Genomic DNA, 20,405 nt, shown 5'->3' on the forward strand with positions numbered 1-20,405 from the left:
CGTGTGAATTGTAAGCCGCTGTCGATATCCAAAGTTTTTCATGAGCAGATGTGCTGCTGCTGATACATTAAGACTTTCCATTCCATTTTTGGAATTCTAACTTTTTGACATTTTTTAACTCTTGCATGATGACTGGACTAATAAAAAAACTCTAAAATTTACATAGAATCATATATTTTTACATTGCCTTCCTGTGGCATGTCCATTAGAGGAAGTTGAGAGACAACACAGACACAGGGTTTAAGTGACACACAAACAGCCTTTATTTAACCAAAACCTCGACCAGCAACTACATAACCCATAGAACATAACTACCAGTTTCAGAAATGAAGTAGCAGTCTTTGTACTTAAAGTTGTGCTTGCTCTCCCTGTGTGAGGGCTGAACTATAAAGTTGGAGTTTCAAAGTTATTGTTATAGCGTTCTTGAATAATAATGAAGTCAGTTTAACGTCATCACATTTAAAGCAGGTGCTAATAATTTTAGCGTTTTGATAGGTGGTGAGTGTGCCTTGCTGGCAGTTGATTGGCTGGATCAGTCAGATGATGGCCCTGTTGGACAAGCCAGAAGCAGTGGTGGTTCAGCATGTAATAGAAGAAATTGCAGAGTCCTACCCCCAGGCGCTCGTCTACCCCTTCATGATCAGCAGTGAGAGCTACACTTTTGAAGAGTCTGCTAGTGGTCACAGGAACCAGGAGTTTGTGGAGAAGTATGTGCATTGTAAATATATATATATATATATATATATATATATATATATATAATCATATTAAATATGTCTTAAACATGTTTATAGTTATCAAGAAAAGTTTTAAAATGTGACTGTATAATTGTTGCATGTGTGCATGTTCATGTATTCCAGACTAAAGTCAACGCTGGATAAAGGGGGAGTCATTAAAGAGTTTGTTGATGCTCTCCAGCAGCTCACCAACCCTGAGATGCTCTTCAAGGTATCGGCTGTTTGCGTTTTATTTTTTTTTAAGTTGCAGTGAAGTGATTTAGCAATTACAATATTACTTACTATATTTAGGGTAGCTTATTGTTCTGATTAGGGCTGGTCCATGTTGGTGGTGTTGATAGAACTGAGGAATGTCTTGTTTTTATGTATAAAGCTAGGGTGGAGGTGATGTACTGGATGAAGTTGACATCATAGATAAATACAAGTAAAATAATAACTGGATCCAGGTTCTACAATGTACTAATGTGACTAGAGCTAAGAGGAGTGTGTCCCATGATATAACCGTGCGGGCGTGGGTTGTTTTGTGGGTTGGCGTGGTACTGTTTTCTTGTTAGCAACAGTGTAGTTTTAAATATTGCACTTGCATTAGGTATCGTCATTTAGAGAATGCCTGTTGCATGTTTTTGCATTAAGATATCTTCATATAATTCTGATGTAAACAGGTACCACTGTTAAAGTCTCGTTTTGGGAGCTGTGATTTCTGTATACAGTGTTTGATTGATTGACAGGATTGGTGGGATGAGGTCAAGAATCAGCTGGAAAAAACGAACACGGACAAAAAGTTGATGCGGGATCTGTATGGAGAAATGAGCGCTTCGCTCTGCGATTCAAAAGCCCAGAGATTTGGATCGTTCCGGAGAAAATTTGTTCAGGTTCACCATCATAGCACCTGCCATTATTTGCCATGATAGCTGTTTGAGTTGAAGAGTAAGTGAACTGTTTGTCTGTCTTTGTGTTTAAAAAAGAAATTCTCAAAAGAAGTGGAGAAGCTATTCGGTCCAGGTGGCTCGAAGCTGTATGAGAAGCGAAAGGATAAGGAGTACATTAGGAAAGTGGATGAGCTGGCTATGTCCATGAGAGGCTTCCAGAAAGAGCCGGGAAATCTGAAGGAATACTCACCATGGCTCAGCAACTTTAAAGTGGAGACGCTGAGAAGCGAGCTGGAGGTGCCAGGTCAGAAAAGAGTTGTCTACTAGCAGCAGTCTCTTAAAACGCTGATACAGGACTCATCAAAAAGGGGTCATATGCATTATGAGTTCCCCAAACAGGTTGCTAGGACTTGATTATTCTATTTTGCTTCCTTCCTTTAGGACAATATGATGGTAGATCTAAACCCCTGCCAGAGTACCATGCTAAAATCACAGGTTTCGATGAGAGGGTAGGTACATGTGCAAGCAGATGCCCAAACGCACCGATTGGACACACAGAAGGACCAGAAGTCGCCATAGCGTTTGATAAATATCAACCAATCAAATCATAAAATGCAGTTTAATATGACATATTTGCGCTTATGCTATTCTAGGTGAAGGTCATGACTTCCATTCGTCGTCCGAAGCGCCTGATCGTGCGCGGTGATGATGAAAAAGACCACCCGTTCCTGGTAAAGGGAGGAGAGGACCTTCGACAGGACCAGCGCATTGAGCAGCTCTTCTGCGTCATGAACATCATCCTCAGCCAGGATGCAGCCTGTTCCCAGCGCAGCCTGATGCTACGCACCTACCAGGTCATTCCCATGACCAGCAGGTAGAGTATCTGTTCTGGGATGAGTTTTATTATGTTAGACACTGTTCAGTCCTTCTGGGGAGTCTGACAGGCTTTAATGCTGTGTGTAACACTGACTTGTGTCAACACTTTTGGACCTTTCAGGATATTTGATCACCTTGGTTCCATTACTGTTTTACCATGGCACTCTTAGGCTTCCCTATCTCAAGTGCTCTCCCTGTCTGTCTTGGCCTCTTCCTCTTTCGCTAAGAAGCAGTTTGACCGATTGTTGATGGTGGTGAGAAGGTGTGACATAAACATGCACGGATTGTAGAACAGCAGCAACGTAAATACCAGACGTCCCAGTCTCTGTGTATTTATGGTAGAACGGAGTACCAGCAGCTTGTAAAAATACCTAGTATAGCGGTTCCTTGATCGAACACTTTTGGTCAGCAAGCTTCTGGCAGAATTCTGATTGAACATTTGACCATTCTAACCTGGCAGAGTTCCTCTAGCTGGTGGTTTGAGGTTATGCTAAGGAATTCTAAGATTTACTAGTTCCATTAGCAGCAAAACAGGGCAGAGCATGATGCTACCACCACCATGCTTTACAGTTGGTACTGTTTTTTGGGTTTTATGCCAATATGTCTAATGTGTAATGTTGAATGTCTATAGTAATGTCTAGTTTATGAGTCTGTTGGGTGATGCTTGCAGAATTGGGCTGATCGAGTGGATGGAGAACACCTGCACACTGAAAGACTTCTTGGCCAGCAGAAGGACTGAGAAAGAGCAGAAGACCATCACACGGTAGGCTGCTTATCTATTATCTATTATTGTCAGCCTGTGTGCGAGTGCTCTTTTAATGCAGATTGCTTTCTCATGGAGTCTAACCACTCTCTGGTTTGTTAGCACATCATTCATCTCTCAAAACCATTGAATACACATATTCTCGTTTCAGTGTTTTTAGATATTTCTGTGGCTTTAGTTATTCTTTTGCTTAGAATATTCCACTCCACTGTACGTTTGTTTGGTTATACAAGGGTTGGGTGGTATCCCCTGTTTTAGAGAGTAGTGCAAGTAACGCACATGGTTTTATGTTTACGTAGCTTCTGTTCCATCTCATCCTGCTTTATTTCAAAACCAGTCCAAAAGTGTAGTTTCCTTACGCAGTCACCAGCTAAGTGGACACTATGCACTGTCAGTTTTGACCACAACTGATGGAGTTGGGGACATGGACCAGGCCCACACTCCTCCACTCCTACGCACTATTAAAACACTCCTCTCCCCTCTTCTTCTCGTGACGAAATTTGCACTCCACCACCACGCCTGCTTCTCGTGATTGTCCACTTATGCTCATCCTTTGCCTGGCAAGGTGGGATCGGGCTTTGGTTCCCATCAGCTCAAAGCCCCCCAGAACTCCAGCCCAGAGTTCCTCTCCGGTGAGCGTGGTCCGCACCTGCTGTGAGTCAGGAGAGAGAGGCAGGTTAACCTTTGCTAACTAGTTTTGGAGGGACACAGTTCACACACAGCACAGACTGTGTTCCTGCTAACTGAGGCTCAAATAAGAGGCTGGAAAAAATTATAAGTAACTTAACAGCTGATATCAAATGTGTTGTCGCTAATATTTGGCACGTTACTTAACTAATGCTAGTTTAACCAGCAGAGCTAGTCCATGGGAACCATGTAGGGCTAGAGGAGGTTGCTAGATAGCATCAGTGTTAGATAGAAGTGCTCGTTGAGTGTGTTTACATGTCTGGCTACAACTGTTTGCAGGTTTGTGTTGCTCTCTTTTATAAATGATTTGAGCTGTTCGTTTTCAGAGCCTAACCCCACCACTCAGTGAGCTTTCACAGTGCATCCACCCTGTGGCTCTCTCAAATACACATAGGGAATGTGCTTATTAAGCTGTGAACTATACAGACATACAAACGGGAATGTAACGCTCATAAATGTTGTAATAAAATGTTGTCACAATCTTTACTATACTACCTCTCTTTACGCTATACCTCCCGATCCTAGTGTTAACCCATTCTGATGTGCATTTATGTTATCAGTGTTAAAGCACTCACTGTTTGTTTGTGTGTTTTTCAGGCCTAATGAGATGTACGATGCTTGGTTAAGTAAAGTTGCTGGGAAGGTGGACGGAGTAATGCGATACGCTGAGGTATACAGGTGCGTGATTGTACAGTTTCCTTCCGTCGGGCGGTGATGTCATGCTGTGTTGGGTGTCAGTGTCTGCTCTTAGTGGAAAGGTCAGGTATAGCATTACTGTATCTGATGTCCTTTTACCACAGGAAGGCGAACCGCACAGACACTGTAAATAACTTCAAGAGGATCGAGCAGACCGTGCCAGAGGATCTGCTGAGGTATGCGCCAGTGCAGGATGCATTATCCTATGATTACTATGTGTGATTTATGGTTTGAAAGGTTCCAACCATCATTACACTGTGTTCTGCTCCACTGTTTCTGTCTGGCATCAGAACTGCCTCTGTAGTTCATCAGAAAATGATGAGTAGCCAATAACTGAATGGAGACACCCATTCCTCTAGCTCAGTATTAGACTGACTGTAAGGATGGTGCTTGATGTTATTGTCCCTATTCAGGCGAGCCTTCGTAAGGATGAGCACCACCCCTGAGGCGTTCCTCTCGCTGCGCTCTCACTTCGCCAGCTCCCATGCTCTGCTCTGCATCAGTCAGTGGGTGCTTGGCATTGGGGATCGCCATCTCTCCAACTTTATGATCAACACAGAGACAGGAGGCATGATTGGCATCGACTTTGGTCACGCCTTTGGATCGGCCACTCAGGTGGGACTGGAAAGATTACTTGAAGTATTCCAACGACTTTCTCTTCAGACTCATATAACTGAAAGGGCCCATATCATGGAGTAATGACATTTCAGAGTGATAATAATAAAAGCATTTAATGTACATTTACAAATAAAGGTGCGTCAAATGTACAGTCATAGAAGAACCATATTTGTAAGACCTTTTCAAGGTCTAAAGACTCTTTAATTGATGTAGAAGTTCTTTACCTTTTTTAGGAGTCTTTAGGCCTTTTTAAGACCTAAAGAACCTTAACTTGTTCTTTAGCAGTTTGAAGGTTCTTCACACTCCCAGGTCTCTATTCTTGAGTGTAAATATTCTTTAGGCTTTAAAAAAAAATCTAAAACTAATATAGGATGATTTTAATAAAATATTGTGTGTGTGTGTGTGTGTGTGTGTGTGTGTGTGTGTGTGTGTGTAATTTGCAGTTTCTACCTGTGCCGGAGTTGATGCCATTCCGGCTTACTCGACAGTTTGTGACTCTTATGCGCCCCATGGCGGAGTCAGGTCTGATCCGCAGCATGATGGTGCACTCTCTCCGCGCCTTCAGAGACGATCCCGAGCTGCTGCTCAACACCATGGACGTGTTCGTAAAAGAGCCTTCGTTAGACTGGAAGGTAGGGAATGTAGCATGCACAGTGGCTTGCAAAAGTTCACATAATTCTGTTATGGGCTCAGCAGTTCAATGCAATTCCACTATGGGTCGGTGGTCGTGAGTTCGAATCCCGAGCCATGCCGCTTTGCCATCATCAACCTTCTGTGTGGGTAGATGGCTCTCTCTCTCCCCTCATCACTCTTGAGCGATGTTGGCCGGCACAGGCGTCTGTTATCTCGTGCGGTGGAGCTGGGGACCCGACACAGTCTGAGCGTGTCGGCTGCCCGGCAATTCCGCAGCAGTTCGAAAAGAGCCAGTGGCTGGCTTCACATGTGTCCTTGTCCTCCTAGTGGCAGGAGTATCGCTAGTGCTAGGGTGAGCTACAAACACGTGGGTTAATTGCGCGTATCAGATTGAGAGAATTTACATGGTTTGAATGCCACTGTGTTTGAATGAAGGACTACACTGTTCATCTGAATTTCCAGTACTGAGCATTAGTGAAATCAGGATGTTGGATGATCACCAGACCACCTCACCCCCAACTCCCATACATCATTTCACAGTTCCACTGCTTCACTGTTCAATGCTGAGGGGCTTCATACCCCTCTAGCCCATGGCTGCTATTAGGCATGGTGCCAACACTTCTGTGCAGGGACAAGCTGTGTGTGCACATTTGTCAGCAGTGGGCGCCACCCAAAGTAGCTAAATGCATCCATTGGAAGAGCTGTCCAGAAACATTTGGACATATAGTGTATCCTAACAATTCAGTGCAGAACTATTGCAATTTGTCTCTGGAACAGCCTAGTTTCCTGTGAATCTTGGGTTTTCAGGCCCATCTCAACCTTCAAGATTGAACTGCACTTGTTTACAAGACATCTGTGCCTCTTTTTTTTTCCCCTCAGAACTTTGCAGTGAAACAGCTTAAGAAAGGGGGTACCTGGACTGAAAGTGTGGATACCCATGAGATCAACTGGTACCCACTGCAAAAGGTCAACTTTGCTCGTAGGAAGCTAGAGGGCGCCAATCCCTCAGTTATAACAAGGTAGGTATAATTGATTAATCAGGCTCCACCCTCACCAAGTTCAGGAGCTTTACATTTCCCCTAGACATTTGGGTAAGCTTTCAAAAACACTGGTTTTAGCTACGTTCCAGCATTAAGAGCACAGCAGCATGGATCACTGATATCTGCCTGCTGACAGCTTTATTTATTTATGTATATTATTGATTTTTTTTTTTTTTTAAACCTGATATAAACTGGCTGAAAACTCTGCTTTCATTTTTAGAAATTGATATAAGTCCTTTGTAAAAGTGTCAGATTAAAGTTTTATTCAAGTAAAATTAAAGCCTTTACTGTTATGAGTTGTAATTGCGATGCTTTTCCTCTCTCAGTGAGGAGCTGTGTCTAGGCTTCGAGAAAGCCTCCGCGTTTAAGGGCATGCGGACTGTAGCTCGAGGGAGTGAGGAACACAACATACGTGCCCGACTTGGAGAGAAAGACCTTAGTGTGGAAGACCAGGTGGACTGTCTTATTGATCAAGCAACTGATGCCAATCTACTGGGCAGGGTATGGGTAGGTTGGGAACCCTGGATATAAGGTTACAAACAGTGCATTTTTATGTACACAACATGATTAGACTCCTACCAACTCCAACCATCCAACAGCTATACTGTATTCAGACACCAAATTCTTTGGTAATTAAAAAGTGGGCCAATAATTTTTTTAAATTTTATAAAGAATAATGGAAGACTCTGTATCAGATTACTGTGTGATGTTCTCATACTAGTGATGTGGTGCTCCACCCGTGTGGTCAGTTGATTGATAGGACTTGCTGATGTTATTGACAGAACGGCTTCTGCCACCAGTTGGTCTGTGTATAATGTGTCATTGTTGGGACGGAAGGTATGATTGTCTGTTGGTCACAAACTGGGAGATCAAGGTGTTCACTGTGGGGCAGCAAATAAAGCCTGAATGACAACTGGTTTTGCTAACTTCAAGGCTTTGAGTCTTATTCATCTCTGCATGTATATGGAATTGTGCTTAAAATGTGTGTAAGCTCAAGTAAGCACAGCTTACTTTTCCAGTATTCCAGCATATTGACTGGGATTTAATTTATTAATTTAATATACAGGTGCCCCTCAGTCTTCAGACCTAAGCATCATTCAAAATTGGGGCATAGACCTCAAGAGAGCAGTGCAGTAAGCTAACCCAAGAATTATACAGAACCAGAAGTCTTTCACAAGGAAAAATTGGCAGAAATCCTGCATACGAGAACCGAAAGTCCCCTTTTATACCTGGTCCCTTTATGCATCTTGGGTGTTGGGATTATATGTGGATAAGGCAGAGCCTCTTAAAAAATGCAGTGTAAACACATCCATTTAAACCAGATACAAATCCGATCATTCAAACCACTTCAGACGACAACCAAAACCCCTCCCACTACAACCAAAACACCAGTAATAATTGCTGTGTAGGACTGACTAAGGAAATTTGCTCATTGCACAACAATCAGATTTCAGTCCGACTAACCAGAGATGTATTTGACTACCAAGTGTAAATGCATGTGGCTCAAATCTTATCAGGAGACAATCCAGATACTATCCAAATGATGTGACCAGGTGTAAACAGGGTCAAAGACTTTTAGCTGGCTATAAAAATTAAATTTTTTATTTAGAAAAAAAAAGCTAATATTAAATAATTAACTGTTATTTCGTGCCTTTTGGAAATCAGGTCAGATTTGACTTGCTTATCTGCAAGTAGCTATTCACACTGATGTTTTTTTCTTCTTTTTACTCATTTTCTCCCCAAATTAGATTATACCGTATAGTTTTATACCGTGTTCTCTCCTCACCTCTTTTTTGAACTGCCACCAACACGCCTGGAGGGAAGCATTGTATACCTGTCTCTGGCACGCCAGCTAGCAGACGCCAGTGATGGCTAGCGCTGCACTAGTGTGATGTAGGGGAGAGCGGCAGGCCACAATGATCAGAGGGTCGCTGGTTTGAATCCTGGTTGCCGCTGTGGTTTTCAGTGGGTCAAAGAACACTTTTAATCATGAAGTTTTCAGTTAGCTTAAGCAATCATCACACAGGTGGTAGTAGTGGTATTGGGGATTTCATATATAAGCCATCCTGTCATATGACACAAACTCACTCATTTACAAGCTTCTCAACAGCTGTGATAAGAGGGGAAAGTAGGAGGGAGAACCCAAAAGGGTTGACATCACCTCAGCTGCTGATGGCTAGCAGCATGATCAGGATTCAAACCAGCAATCCTCTGATCATAGGGAAAGCGCCTTAGTCCACTGGGCCACTCAGGGCTCTGTTTTTCATGATTGAAAGTATTCTTTGAACCATCAAAGACCACCGTACTGAGTAACCAGCCTGGTCCTTTTTGCTTCATAATAATAACCCACACATCTTAGGCTGTGTTCAGACATCAGGCAAATGGGATTTATTTCTCACCTCGGATCAGGTGTGATGACTGTCCGCACTGTTATTCACAAGTGATCGGATTGGATTAGCATTTTCAGACCTCAACCTACATGCATAGGCTGCTGTGGTAATAACATAGCAGCAGGACAGATAGGGGTTACTCTGGATTTAACGTGGTCGTTGACTGTCCCATTGCGAGGGTTGCAGAAGACACTTTGAAAATCCAATTGCAGCAGCTAGAACGTCAAGACTGTGACATATTGGCACAGATCTGACTGCAATTGGCTGTCCAGACTATCAAAAATCAATCTGGATAGAAAAACAGATTTGAGCTGAAAGTCTGAACATAGCCTAAATGGTCCAAGTTCACCCGGATGCAACCATCTGTCAAACCTCTTCTACTTGAACGAATGAAAAACAATGTAATGACCCATTTATGACCAACTTACCAGTGTGTTTCTAGTTGAACTTTTGGTTAAATAACATAGAAGTACTCAAATCAAACCCAATCAGAACTATTCTGTCCTCAAGGTAAAGCTGACCGTGTGCACTGTACACTTTCCTATTGCATACAGACAAATACACTGTATTGTTTAAAAAAAAAAAAAAAAAAAGGGTCAGAACTAACCAGGGTGATGTCCTTAAATATGTACATGTGGCACAAAAAAGGGTTTGTTAATATTTATTGATCACCAACCAAGAAAAGTGAAGGCATAATTAGGTTGGGTCAAACTATTTATATTCCTCAAGGCTTTGGGTTTGAGCAAAGTGTTAAGTTCATTGTGCAGGTACCGTAAGGTCACAGAGAAAGATTACACAGACAAGGGTACAGGTCAAGACGTAGAAGTTAATACACAAAGCACCCTATATATATATTCTATACAAACCAGGGGAAATCATTACAAGACTTTGGACTGTGCATAGCATATAGATACAAAACAGTCTGACGGAATACTGAAGGCCAAGGTGTTATGGTCTGCTTTCCGCAGCACATTGCATGTTTTGCCGTAGACAGGTTTTGTTCAAGCTTACATTTTGGGCCTCCAGCCGCTAATGAACTGCATAAGTTTCTTCACTTGTAGTTTGCTTAACTTAAAGTCCTCAGACAGAATCTCCTCCGTTAGCTGCAGGAGCAAATTACCGTCGATCTTCTCTCTGACAAACAACGCAACCACGTCCTCAGACATCCCAATGAACCGTAGTGACTTTGAGACCTCTTCAATGGAAAGGCCTGCTAGGCTGTTTGGTGGTTGCCATTGCAACCCCATAGCTTCTTCTTGTGGCCTCTCGACCAAGCAGCTCGCCACCTGAAGTTCTGTAGCGTCGACAGCGGTGACCGGTGTCGACGGACATTCCCTATCTTTCTTTGCATCGCTGGATTTAGGGGTTCTTGGCGGCAATATAGGGCAGGACTGGCTTTGCTTAGTGTTACATTCCTCAATGGGTTTGTCTCTGTACATTTCCAGGGTATAACTAGTAGATTTAGTACAAAACTGAGCAGACTGTTGGGCTTTTGGGGCAGCAGCACTCCCCTCAGACTTCTCTCCTCTGTTGAAGTCAAAGAGGCCTGAGGAACAAGCCTTAGGGGTACCGGGGGTCCTTTTCCTTGGATAGCTGGAGTAGCTGCGGCACTGGACTGAGGAGAAGTCCTCTGCCTTGTGCAAGTCGCCCCCACAGAAGTCGTTCGGCCAGGACAGACGAGAGAGGGCGGCGTCCATGGAGGGACTGAGGCAGGGATGCAGTTTAGTGTTCTCGTTGGCATCGGGTCGAATCCAGTTGCATGGGTAACACACATGGTTCTGGTCGTCCGGTTCTTTAGACGACTCGCTCTCTCCTCCTCTAAGGAAAGAGAGAGGACCAAGTTAAATACTATATATTTGAATGGACTGGGAATCAGCTATTTTACGCATGTTCCCGGTCTGACACTTCCAATCGTTGCCACAGAAGAATCACTTTTGGCTCCATAAAAAAAAACTGTGTACAGAATTTTTGATGACATTGAGCGAAAAGCTTTACAAGGTTCTTCACACATCTTCAGCTTCTTTACGGAACCAAAAGTGACAGATCAGTACTCACATGTTGTGCAGGCCTGAGGAGTAGTAGGACAGGGTTGGACTTGGAGAGCGAGTGTCTGTCTGCCGTGGCTTGGTGGGCGGGAATGGCACCGGGGCACTCGAGGAGCTTGTGGAGCTTTGGCCCATCTGTTTTGAACTCCGTGGTGGAATTGGAGGAGCATTTAACAAGCGACACTCTTCCTTCACCTGCAAGGATCAGCAGATTCTTAGTCACACTAAGTGATAAAAAAAAAAAAAGAGGCTCCTAAAAATGTTCAGATGATACAGTTTTAGATAAAAACGATAGACACAAGAAAGCATGTCATGAACAGGTCCATGACAGTCTGGGATATTACAGACTAACACTGCTGCTTAAACATAGGTTGAGGAAGTGGATGGGAAAGATGTTCTTAGCTTGGTGATACTATGATGCAGTGGGAAAGAGAACTTCATCTTGTGAAAAAATACTATAAATATATTTTTTAGAGACTGACCCAAAATTCTGAAATTATTCAAAGTTTAAGGAAACCAGCGGAGGGTACTTATGCTTGAAATGTTCATGTATGTGGGTCAAATGAACCAGAATCCTTGACTACATTGTGCATTAATTTAATTAAATATTAAACTAGTTAAAGAATTTGCATATTCCTCACTAACCGGTAAAGCATTTGACTAGTAATACATATACATGTATTTGTGAGACACTAGAAGCACCTGGTATTAAGCTCTGGACATTGCCATGACAAAGGTACTTTCTTCTGTTTACTAACCAGTACAAGCAACCGCATTACCTGTGTCGAGACAGACAGAAGGTAAACCAAATAAAACTAAAGCTTTCTTGCCATACTCACAGCTTCAGACTTTGGAGGCACAGGGGGTGGAGGTAGATTGATATCTGTAGTGAGGATAGCACTAGAAGAACCTGCGCTGGGGTACGACACGACAGTGGGGCAGTTGGAGATGCCAGCATTTACTCTGACCCCTTCGGTGAGCTCATGTACAGGTGCACGGTTCTTCGCATCCAGCCACAGTTCCTCATACGGCATATCCGGTTTGTACAAGCTGCCTGGCCCTGAGGAGGTGTCTAGCAGCTCAGGAAACAGATAATCAGCGTCCGGCGGTTCAGGAGGCACGTAGTCCCCATGCAGGCTAACGCACCCTTGCAGGTTCACCTCGCTGTTGCCATGAAGATTGCTACCGTAGACGCAGACGGACAGCCGATGGAAGGACTGGGTGAGCTCATCTCGAGCCGAACTGAGCGAGCTTGGCAAGTGAACGTGAGTGGGGCAGCCATTGGTACCGACATTGCTACTGCTGTTTCCACCTCCGCTCCCGCTCCCTGTTCCGCCAGTACCGCTCTTCTTGGGGCTTTTGCCGTCCTCCAGCCAGTCCACCCGCACGTCACGGACGGCCCTTGAATAATCGTCGATGTCAAACTGCTCCTGGCAGTAGGCGAACCATCGGTGAACCACCGTTTCCAGCCAGGCTTCTCCGTGCAGCAGCCCCTCAGGCACCAGCAACCTCGGCAGGGCCGTGGACACATGCAAAGGAAAGTGCACGGGCAGCACCTTGTTGGAGCGCAGCGCGCAGCACACAACCACCGTCTTGGTCTGAATATTAACAAGTTTATAGCGATGGCCCTCGCGGATCAGGTGCAGGTCGTGCGGGTTGCGTGGCGGACTGCTAGGCACGGTAACGTTGACGGGCAGCCGAGTCTTCTCCACGATGGTGCGGATGGTGTGCTCGCCCTCCTGCATCTGCAGCTCCAGTGGGGAGCAGGTGCTGAAGCGGCCGCGGCACTGGAAAGGCAGGCTGATGCTCTCGTTGGTGCGGTGGTTCATGCAGATGAGGCACGGCATCTTGCCACGGCCGAGCTTGCTGATAGAGTTGAGCTTGCCGATGCGCTTGAAGATGGTGTTGAAGCGGGACTTTTCCCTTGAGGTTTTGGCGTAGAGGATCTCAGCCTGGCCCATGAGGGTTAACTCGTCTCCAGTGCTCAGAGTGATGTTGTATACCTCGGTGTCCTCATTGCATTCGCCCGTGGCCATCTGCAGGAGACACATCCGTTTCAGAAACGTTTTTATGCTTGACTTCCTCACAACCTATATAACCTTTTTTTGAGCCAACTACAAAGAACAAAGACTTTAGGACACTCAAAGACAATGGGACTTTGCATTTTACAGCAGACAACCTCATTGTGAATTCAGTTCAGAACACAATGGAAGGTCTGTTTACGATTCACTGGCCCATCAGCTATGCCACAAGCAAGAGCACATACTGCTAATCAGGGTTAGGAAGTAACAGAATACAGATAATGAGATTACGAATTACGCACTTAAAATACAAAAACAGACAAAGGCTGTACAGACTACGCGTAATTCCGAAACAATTAAGGTGATCACTTTAAGAGGATCAGAAAAGCAGTATAGAGGAGGTACCAGAGTCACATGTGCATGCCAGACCTTAACATTAAACGTTATTTCCTCCATGACATAGACTCGCTCAGGGAATGCTTTGGCCACTTCTTCCACGCTGTTGAAGTACTGCACAGGCTCCTTAATGTCCCTGTCCTGCTCCAACAGTTTGAACTGACCTACCATGCAGCAACAACAACAACAACAAAAAAAAGAAGTTAACAGTCATTCAGTTGGGCTACCGCTTTGCTTAGTTCCCACCTGCTTTTTTCACTCTGCCAAAACACTACCCAAAAACCATGCTGTGTAGAGTTAATGCCATCCACAGTGTCTCCAGAACTATTCACCCACCCTTGACTTTTTTTTCACATTTTAGAGCATCATAAGCCGAATCTGAAATCTGAGTCAATTCACCATTTGATCCACCCAATATGTCTTTACATGGTTCGGTACTTGGTAGAACCTTGGTAGATCTTTAGCTGTGATTCTTCTTGGAAATATGCCAGTCATAAGCACTGCACATCTGGACCCTTGTATTTATGCTGCTTAACTGTGGAAATGGTGTTCTCGAAGTTAAGAACAGTGCCAAAACAGTTCAGTTTTGGTCTCGTTTGACTGGGGACCTTTGTTTTTCCACATATTTGCTGCCTTTTGGCAACGTCCAAACAGGATTTCATCTGCGCCAAGTGCCCGGGCTAAAGTCCTGTGAACGCTTTCTCACATCTGTCCAACTCCTTTAGAGTAACCACTGGCCTCTTGATTCCTCCTTTGAGTAATGGCCTCCTCATCTGGACACAGATTATGGGTGGACTGCCAGACAAAACTGAAATCTGTAATAATTGTTTTAAATGGTGGACATTGGAGTTTCTGTCCTTTTATAACCAAACTGACTGACTGATTGATTGACAAGTGTTCTGGACTTGGTTTGATAGCTCCTTCGTCTGGTCCTTCATGAGGCTGTTTGTTTGTGATACACTTTGAGGGCAGCTGGTTGCACCAGAAATAATTTAAGGATTTCAAGGTGGCAATGTCATTTGCTAAATTATTTACAAAATTTTGTGTTAGCAACTCCACTCCACAACAGCAAGGTCACAGATTAATCTTTTGTTTTCGCAGCTTGTAAATGGTAGCCTTCACCACCATTGTGAAAACCGGCTAACCTACATGTTGAGGAGCTATCCTTTTTAAAGTATCTGCCATCTCCATCAGCGAGCTTTACCTTGCAACCACTGTTCCTCTATCCTACTTTAAACCTATCCTTCAACTAGTCCTTTATAGCAGAAGCCCAGGTGTCAAGTCCAAAAAAAATCATATAGTTCATTAGTTACACAGTAATGGAAAAATAAATAAATAAAAACAAAAAGTCCACGCTACATGGCATTAAAACTAGATTGCGCCACTGGGGCTGTTATTAACTTAAGTTGCAACAAGGGGGTTAATGCACTTAATTTATTCAGCCACAGAATATCAGGGAATTTACCACCACTTATTGAACATCAATTTTTGGGCTGAAAGGAATGACCTTTTTCCAGGCCTCAGCATTTGGTCAGTCACTGGAGTGACGTCTATACGAGAGGTCAATTAGATAATTGCCTGCCAGCGCTGCCAGCGTAAAACTGATGGAAAATGCTGCAGTCTACACAGAAGATGCTGTACTTTCACTATACTGACCATTTCTCTGAAAATTGGGCTTGCCCTGTTCTTGACACTGTTCTGCTATCGCTCAGTTCTTTATATGGCAGTACTGCACATCTGAGAGCTTGGCATATAAACATTCTCTACACAGCATGTACTGAATGTACAGTGTTAGCACTGTCAGTCCCCAGAGCGAGCGAGAGCTGGCCCTACACAACACTGCGAGCCGCCTCACCCTCATAATGGACAGGGATCTCGATTTTCGGTCCGATGACATAATGGCCCTCCTCCAGGCTATGGGCGGTAATCGTGGTCCACTGCCGACACGAATGAATCAAGAGGTAGTCATTTTCTCTTAGCCCTTCCACCGATTCCCCTGGAGAGAAAGACACTTATCTGCATCAATATGGAAATATGACACTTTAGTATCAGCACAATAAGTTAGGTAAGACCTCAGAGGCACACACGGGCATTCAGAGACATTATCTGAACACGAAAAAGGAGGTTTCTTGTAGTATCACTAATATACTGGAAGAGTTAAACAGGCAGGCCCTCTAAATTTAATTAAGCTAATACCTAGCCGGCCTCCTCAACTCGAGGGAATGCTAAGGGAAGTCATTTACATCCAAATCTACGGATGTATCCTTCCCAGATTGCATCTTCATGCAAATCACTTTCATTCACCAATTCCCACCCAGACAAGTTATTCATCTTTTCAGCGGCCCCGACCTGACTAAGTGAATGTGTCACAGACAGCGGGGTGCCATTAAAGTACTCATCTGGGTTCCTTATTAATGATTCAGGCTTTGTTTGGATGCAGATTATGCCAGACTGTTCCCAGAACTTTCCCCTCTGCGTTTTGTCAGGATTTCAGATAGATGCGTACTGGAAGTGAAAACAGGTAGCTGGATGAGGTGGATACCTACATACACAGTACTGCGGTACTTAGGTTGAGGCACCTAAGGTCAGTAAGTCATAGATACAGTAAAAGTATAATTACAGTAAAAGATCAGGACAGGACGTTCACATGCTGAAGAAAGTAGTTGCTATCTTCCGAACTAGTTTGAAGGACCGAGCTTGGTCTCAGATTTCTCCGTGCAAGTGGACAGTGTTCAATTCCATCACCAGCTCACCTGATTTTTTGTTCAGATGATGATAGCTAGAAATGATACTACACACCCATGAGGAGAGCTCTGGAGGGAATGCTTCAACAAACACAGTGACAAATGTACATTTACATTTACGGCATTTAGCAGAAAATCTTATCCAGAGCGACTTACAAAAGCTCAAGAATAACCTCAGCTAGTCTTAGCACTACTACTAAACACAAGCCAATATGCAGACCATAGTACTCTCTGAAGAGGTGGGTCTTCAGTATATCTTCATGTACAACCACAACTTTAATATTTAATATTATCTGTATGTATTTTAATAATACTGAGCGAATTCAATTAAAATGATTCTAATTTCCACAGGTGCCAAAAATCTTTGCACAGTATTATGTTCGTGTTAAAATTGAATGATCAATGGACCAATAGAAACGCTCCAATCATTTTAGGACGCCTTTCACTGAAAGTTAAGGCTTTTTCTTTCTATATTGGAGATATGACAGCATGACAGCGAGGATATGCTGACATTAGAGACAAAAAAAAAATCATAACCTTATCACTGAAGCCATCTCTGTAATGTAAATCAAATCTCTGCTGTCAAGCCAGTTCCTATACCAACAGAGAGCAAGAGGGCCAGGCTTTAGCAGATGCTGTGATCTATAGCTCATACCCGCCTATACCCGGTTTACCGGCCCATGATTTAAAGATTAACGAAAATGTGCAAGACTGAGTTTAGTGATCCTCGACCACCTACACACAGCTAAATAGCACTAGCTAAAAACTTACACACATACAAACATTTAAATACGCGTAAATACTGGCGTTGAAGCCGAGAAAACTAAGCCAGCTGCTGCGTTTTTTTTTTTATATAAACAGCTGATAGTGTTATCTATCTAGGTGGTGTTTGGTTGTCCGACGTTATGGACGGTAGCTAACTCTTGGTTTTAGAAGCTAGCAGCTAACGAGCTAACAAGCTAGTAAGAGCTGGGTAACGTAGCTAGCTAAACATACCGTACTGCAACTATCCGCAAACACTGACAATGGAGCTAGCTAACAAGCTAGCTAGCTAACGTAGCTACCAGCCTGGCTAGCTAGCTAGCTCGCTCGCTAATGCTCGGAATTCCAGGCGAGTAGCGAGCTAACGCCGCCACCCACGCTCGGGAGTCGGGGCGAGTTTAACAGAGCCAAACCCGCACAGCCCCGGTAAAAACCCGCCCGAAAACAGGGCCGGCAGCGGCGGCTGGGTTTGTAAAGCGGGCAGGTGTCCCTGAAGTTCGAGCTTACCGCCGTCCAGCTTCACAATCTGCGGGAGTCTGTAGGCACTGACCAGCCGATCCAGGGGCAGAGTGGTGGAGCTCCAGGTCACATCTTTTAAACTGTTGTACAGCATTGAACCCACGTCCATGGTGGCTCGCTCGCTAACACACGCGCCTCATACCCCGCCGCCACGTTCATCCGCAGCGAAGAGCGGCTGATTCATGGAGAAAGCGCTTCGTCGGACGCTCGTCTTCGTTCACTTAAAGGACGAGGCCATGGCAGCCCGACGGGTCTGTTTACACTCACAGGAAATGCCATGGCTCTCTCTGACCATAGAGATCTGGGAGCCGCTTCCTCCTTCTCCCAACGGCTCCGCGCGGTTGCCCGGGAAACCGTCGCCATGTTGTAGTGATGCGAGCCAAGATCGATTCGGTTTAACCGATTTTCTTTCCAGCTGGATGCGTTTAGTGACGGTTCTAAAAAAACCGGTTCAGAAAAGGAAAGCGAACTGAACCGGTTCGTATTAGTAAATGATAGTTATTTAGAGACATAAACCCTCGATTTAATAAGTCGTTCCCTCAACTATAAATTCTCAATTTATTTATGGTTTCATCAAGTTAACAGAGTCTCTCAATATAATAATTTGTTCTCTCAATTTAATAAATCTTTGCCTCAATTTCACAAGGAATTTTCAATTTAATAATCCCTTCTCTTATTATAATAATTCCCTCTCTCATTTTAATTTGTTCTCTCAATTTAATAAATTATTTTTTTATTAAGTTCAATCCATTCTCTCAAATTAATAAATCGTTTCCTCAATTTAACAGTGATTTCTTACTTTGATCAAATTTAATAATCCCTCCTCTCAATTTAATAAATGGTTCCATTAAGTTAACAATTCCTTCTCTTAATATAATACTCCACTCTCTCAATTTAATAAGTTGTTCTCTCAATTTATCAATAAATTCTCAATTTAATAAATGGTTCCATTAAGTTAACAATCCCTTCAGTCAATAAAATAATTTGTTCTCTCCATTTAATAAATCGTTTCCTCATTTTCACAAGGAATTCTCAATTAAATACATTTTCTCAATTTAATAATCCCTTCTCTCATTATAATATTTCACTCTTTCAATGTAATTTGTTCTATCAGTTTAATAAATTGTTTTCCTAAGTTAACAATCCATTATCTCAAATGAGTAAATAATTTCCTCAATTTAACAGTGATTTCTCTTTATAATAAATTGTTTGATCAATTTAATAAATGGTTCCATTAAGTTAACAATCCCTTCAGTCAATAAAATAATTTGTTCTCTCCATTTAATAAATCGTTTCCTCATTTTCACAAGGAATTCTCAATTAAATACATTTTCTCAATTTAATAATCCCTTCTCTCATTATAATATTTCACTCTTTCAATGTAATTTGTTCTATCAGTTTAATAAATTGTTTTCCTAAGTTAACAATCCATTATCTCAAATGAGTAAATAATTTCCTCAATTTAACAGTGATTTCTCTTTATAATAAATTGTTTGATCAATTTAATAAATGGTTCCATTAAGTTAACAATTCCTTCTCTTAATATAATACTTCACTCTACATTTACATTTATGGCATTTGGCTGACGCTCTTATCCAGAGCGACTTACAAGGTTACTCATATTACACAGGTGGACCAGTGTAGTGTTAGGAATCTTGCCCAAGGACTCTTATTGGTGTAGCGCAGCATAGTCACCCAGACTGGGAATCGAACCCCAGCCTCCCACATGGTGTGGTAGCTCAGTGGCAGGTAGTGGTGTTATCTGTTGCGCCACACCAACCAACCAGAGATTTAATAAGTTGTTCGATTTATCAATAAATTCTCAATTTAATAAATTGTTTTCTTAGGTTAACAATCCATTCTCTCAAATTAATAAATCATTTCCTTTTTGACAATGAAAAACACATTGTCATTTAAACAATGTTTAGAGATGGAGGTAATATATCTAAACATCACATAAAACTGAAAACTGAATTTATAAAATGTAATTAATAGAAATGTAAGGAAAAAAGTTAGGGCACAGCCCCGTTTATTACTACTTAAAGTGTCTAGAATTAGAATCAGGTAGTCCACATCAGCAGCAGATGATTAGAACTTCATTAGGGAGGTTATTTTGGAGGAGCCTGTTTTACATTTAGACTGTGCCCTATTCACTAGACCCTGCATGTGAAAAGCCACATCACCATATAGTTAACGTTGGTATGTGTGTGAGCTTGTGTGTGTTGCATAAACAGTCTGAACATCACTCATCCTCTGAGAAGATGCACACAAATTGGGTATGGGTATCCCATGCCTGTTTAGTGTACATTGGTTGTATATATTATATATGTACACTATGCATTGTGGGATTTTACAGTGCACTGAAAATTCAGCACTGCGTTTTTTAAAGTAGTGCACTATACAGCATACAAAATATACAAGTATACACTGTATCAGACACAGCATTAGATTGGTTTGCTCTTGATTGTTGAAGTAAGTGGTGAAGATCACTATGGCGAGATTCAAAGAGCTCTCTGAGGCCTTCAGAATGAAGGTTGTAGATCCATGTGAGTCTGGGAAGATCATTAAAAACAATCAACCGATCGACTTTCCAGAAAATCATTTACAAG

General features: G+C 42.9%; 2 protein-coding genes across 2 annotated transcripts in view; one reads left to right on the forward strand and one right to left on the reverse strand.

Annotated features, from left to right (window-relative positions):
- prkdc (protein kinase, DNA-activated, catalytic subunit) overlaps window positions 1-7,845 on the forward strand; it is a 46,778-nt gene extending 38,933 nt beyond the window's left edge. Inside the window, exons 74-86 of the mRNA XM_072688063.1 lie at window positions 496-707; window positions 861-948; window positions 1,466-1,609; window positions 1,703-1,910; window positions 2,048-2,115; window positions 2,260-2,480; window positions 3,153-3,245; window positions 4,530-4,610; window positions 4,733-4,804; window positions 5,042-5,243; window positions 5,690-5,878; window positions 6,759-6,898; window positions 7,246-7,845. Of these exons, the coding sequence (XP_072544164.1) occupies window positions 496-707; window positions 861-948; window positions 1,466-1,609; window positions 1,703-1,910; window positions 2,048-2,115; window positions 2,260-2,480; window positions 3,153-3,245; window positions 4,530-4,610; window positions 4,733-4,804; window positions 5,042-5,243; window positions 5,690-5,878; window positions 6,759-6,898; window positions 7,246-7,450 (1,923 nt within the window). The 3' untranslated portion in view covers window positions 7,451-7,845. The remainder of the gene's footprint in view (window positions 1-495; window positions 708-860; window positions 949-1,465; window positions 1,610-1,702; window positions 1,911-2,047; window positions 2,116-2,259; window positions 2,481-3,152; window positions 3,246-4,529; window positions 4,611-4,732; window positions 4,805-5,041; window positions 5,244-5,689; window positions 5,879-6,758; window positions 6,899-7,245) is intronic.
- Window positions 7,846-9,954: 2,109 nt separating this feature from the next.
- Window positions 9,955-18,111, reverse strand: garem (GRB2 associated, regulator of MAPK1). Its single transcript, XM_072688064.1, has 6 exons — window positions 17,785-18,111; window positions 15,627-15,767; window positions 13,805-13,935; window positions 12,194-13,390; window positions 11,365-11,549; window positions 9,955-11,127 (listed from the first exon to the last, which is right to left on the reverse strand). The coding sequence occupies exons 1-6, from the start codon at window positions 17,903-17,905 to the stop codon at window positions 10,317-10,319; spliced, it is 2,586 nt and encodes an 861-aa protein (XP_072544165.1). The 5' UTR covers window positions 17,906-18,111; the 3' UTR covers window positions 9,955-10,316.
- Window positions 18,112-20,405: the final 2,294 nt, after the last annotated feature.

The sequence above is a fragment of the Salminus brasiliensis genome, chromosome 9 (assembly GCF_030463535.1).
Source record: "Salminus brasiliensis chromosome 9, fSalBra1.hap2, whole genome shotgun sequence".
Classification (NCBI taxonomy): Eukaryota; Metazoa; Chordata; class Actinopteri; order Characiformes; family Bryconidae; genus Salminus; species Salminus brasiliensis.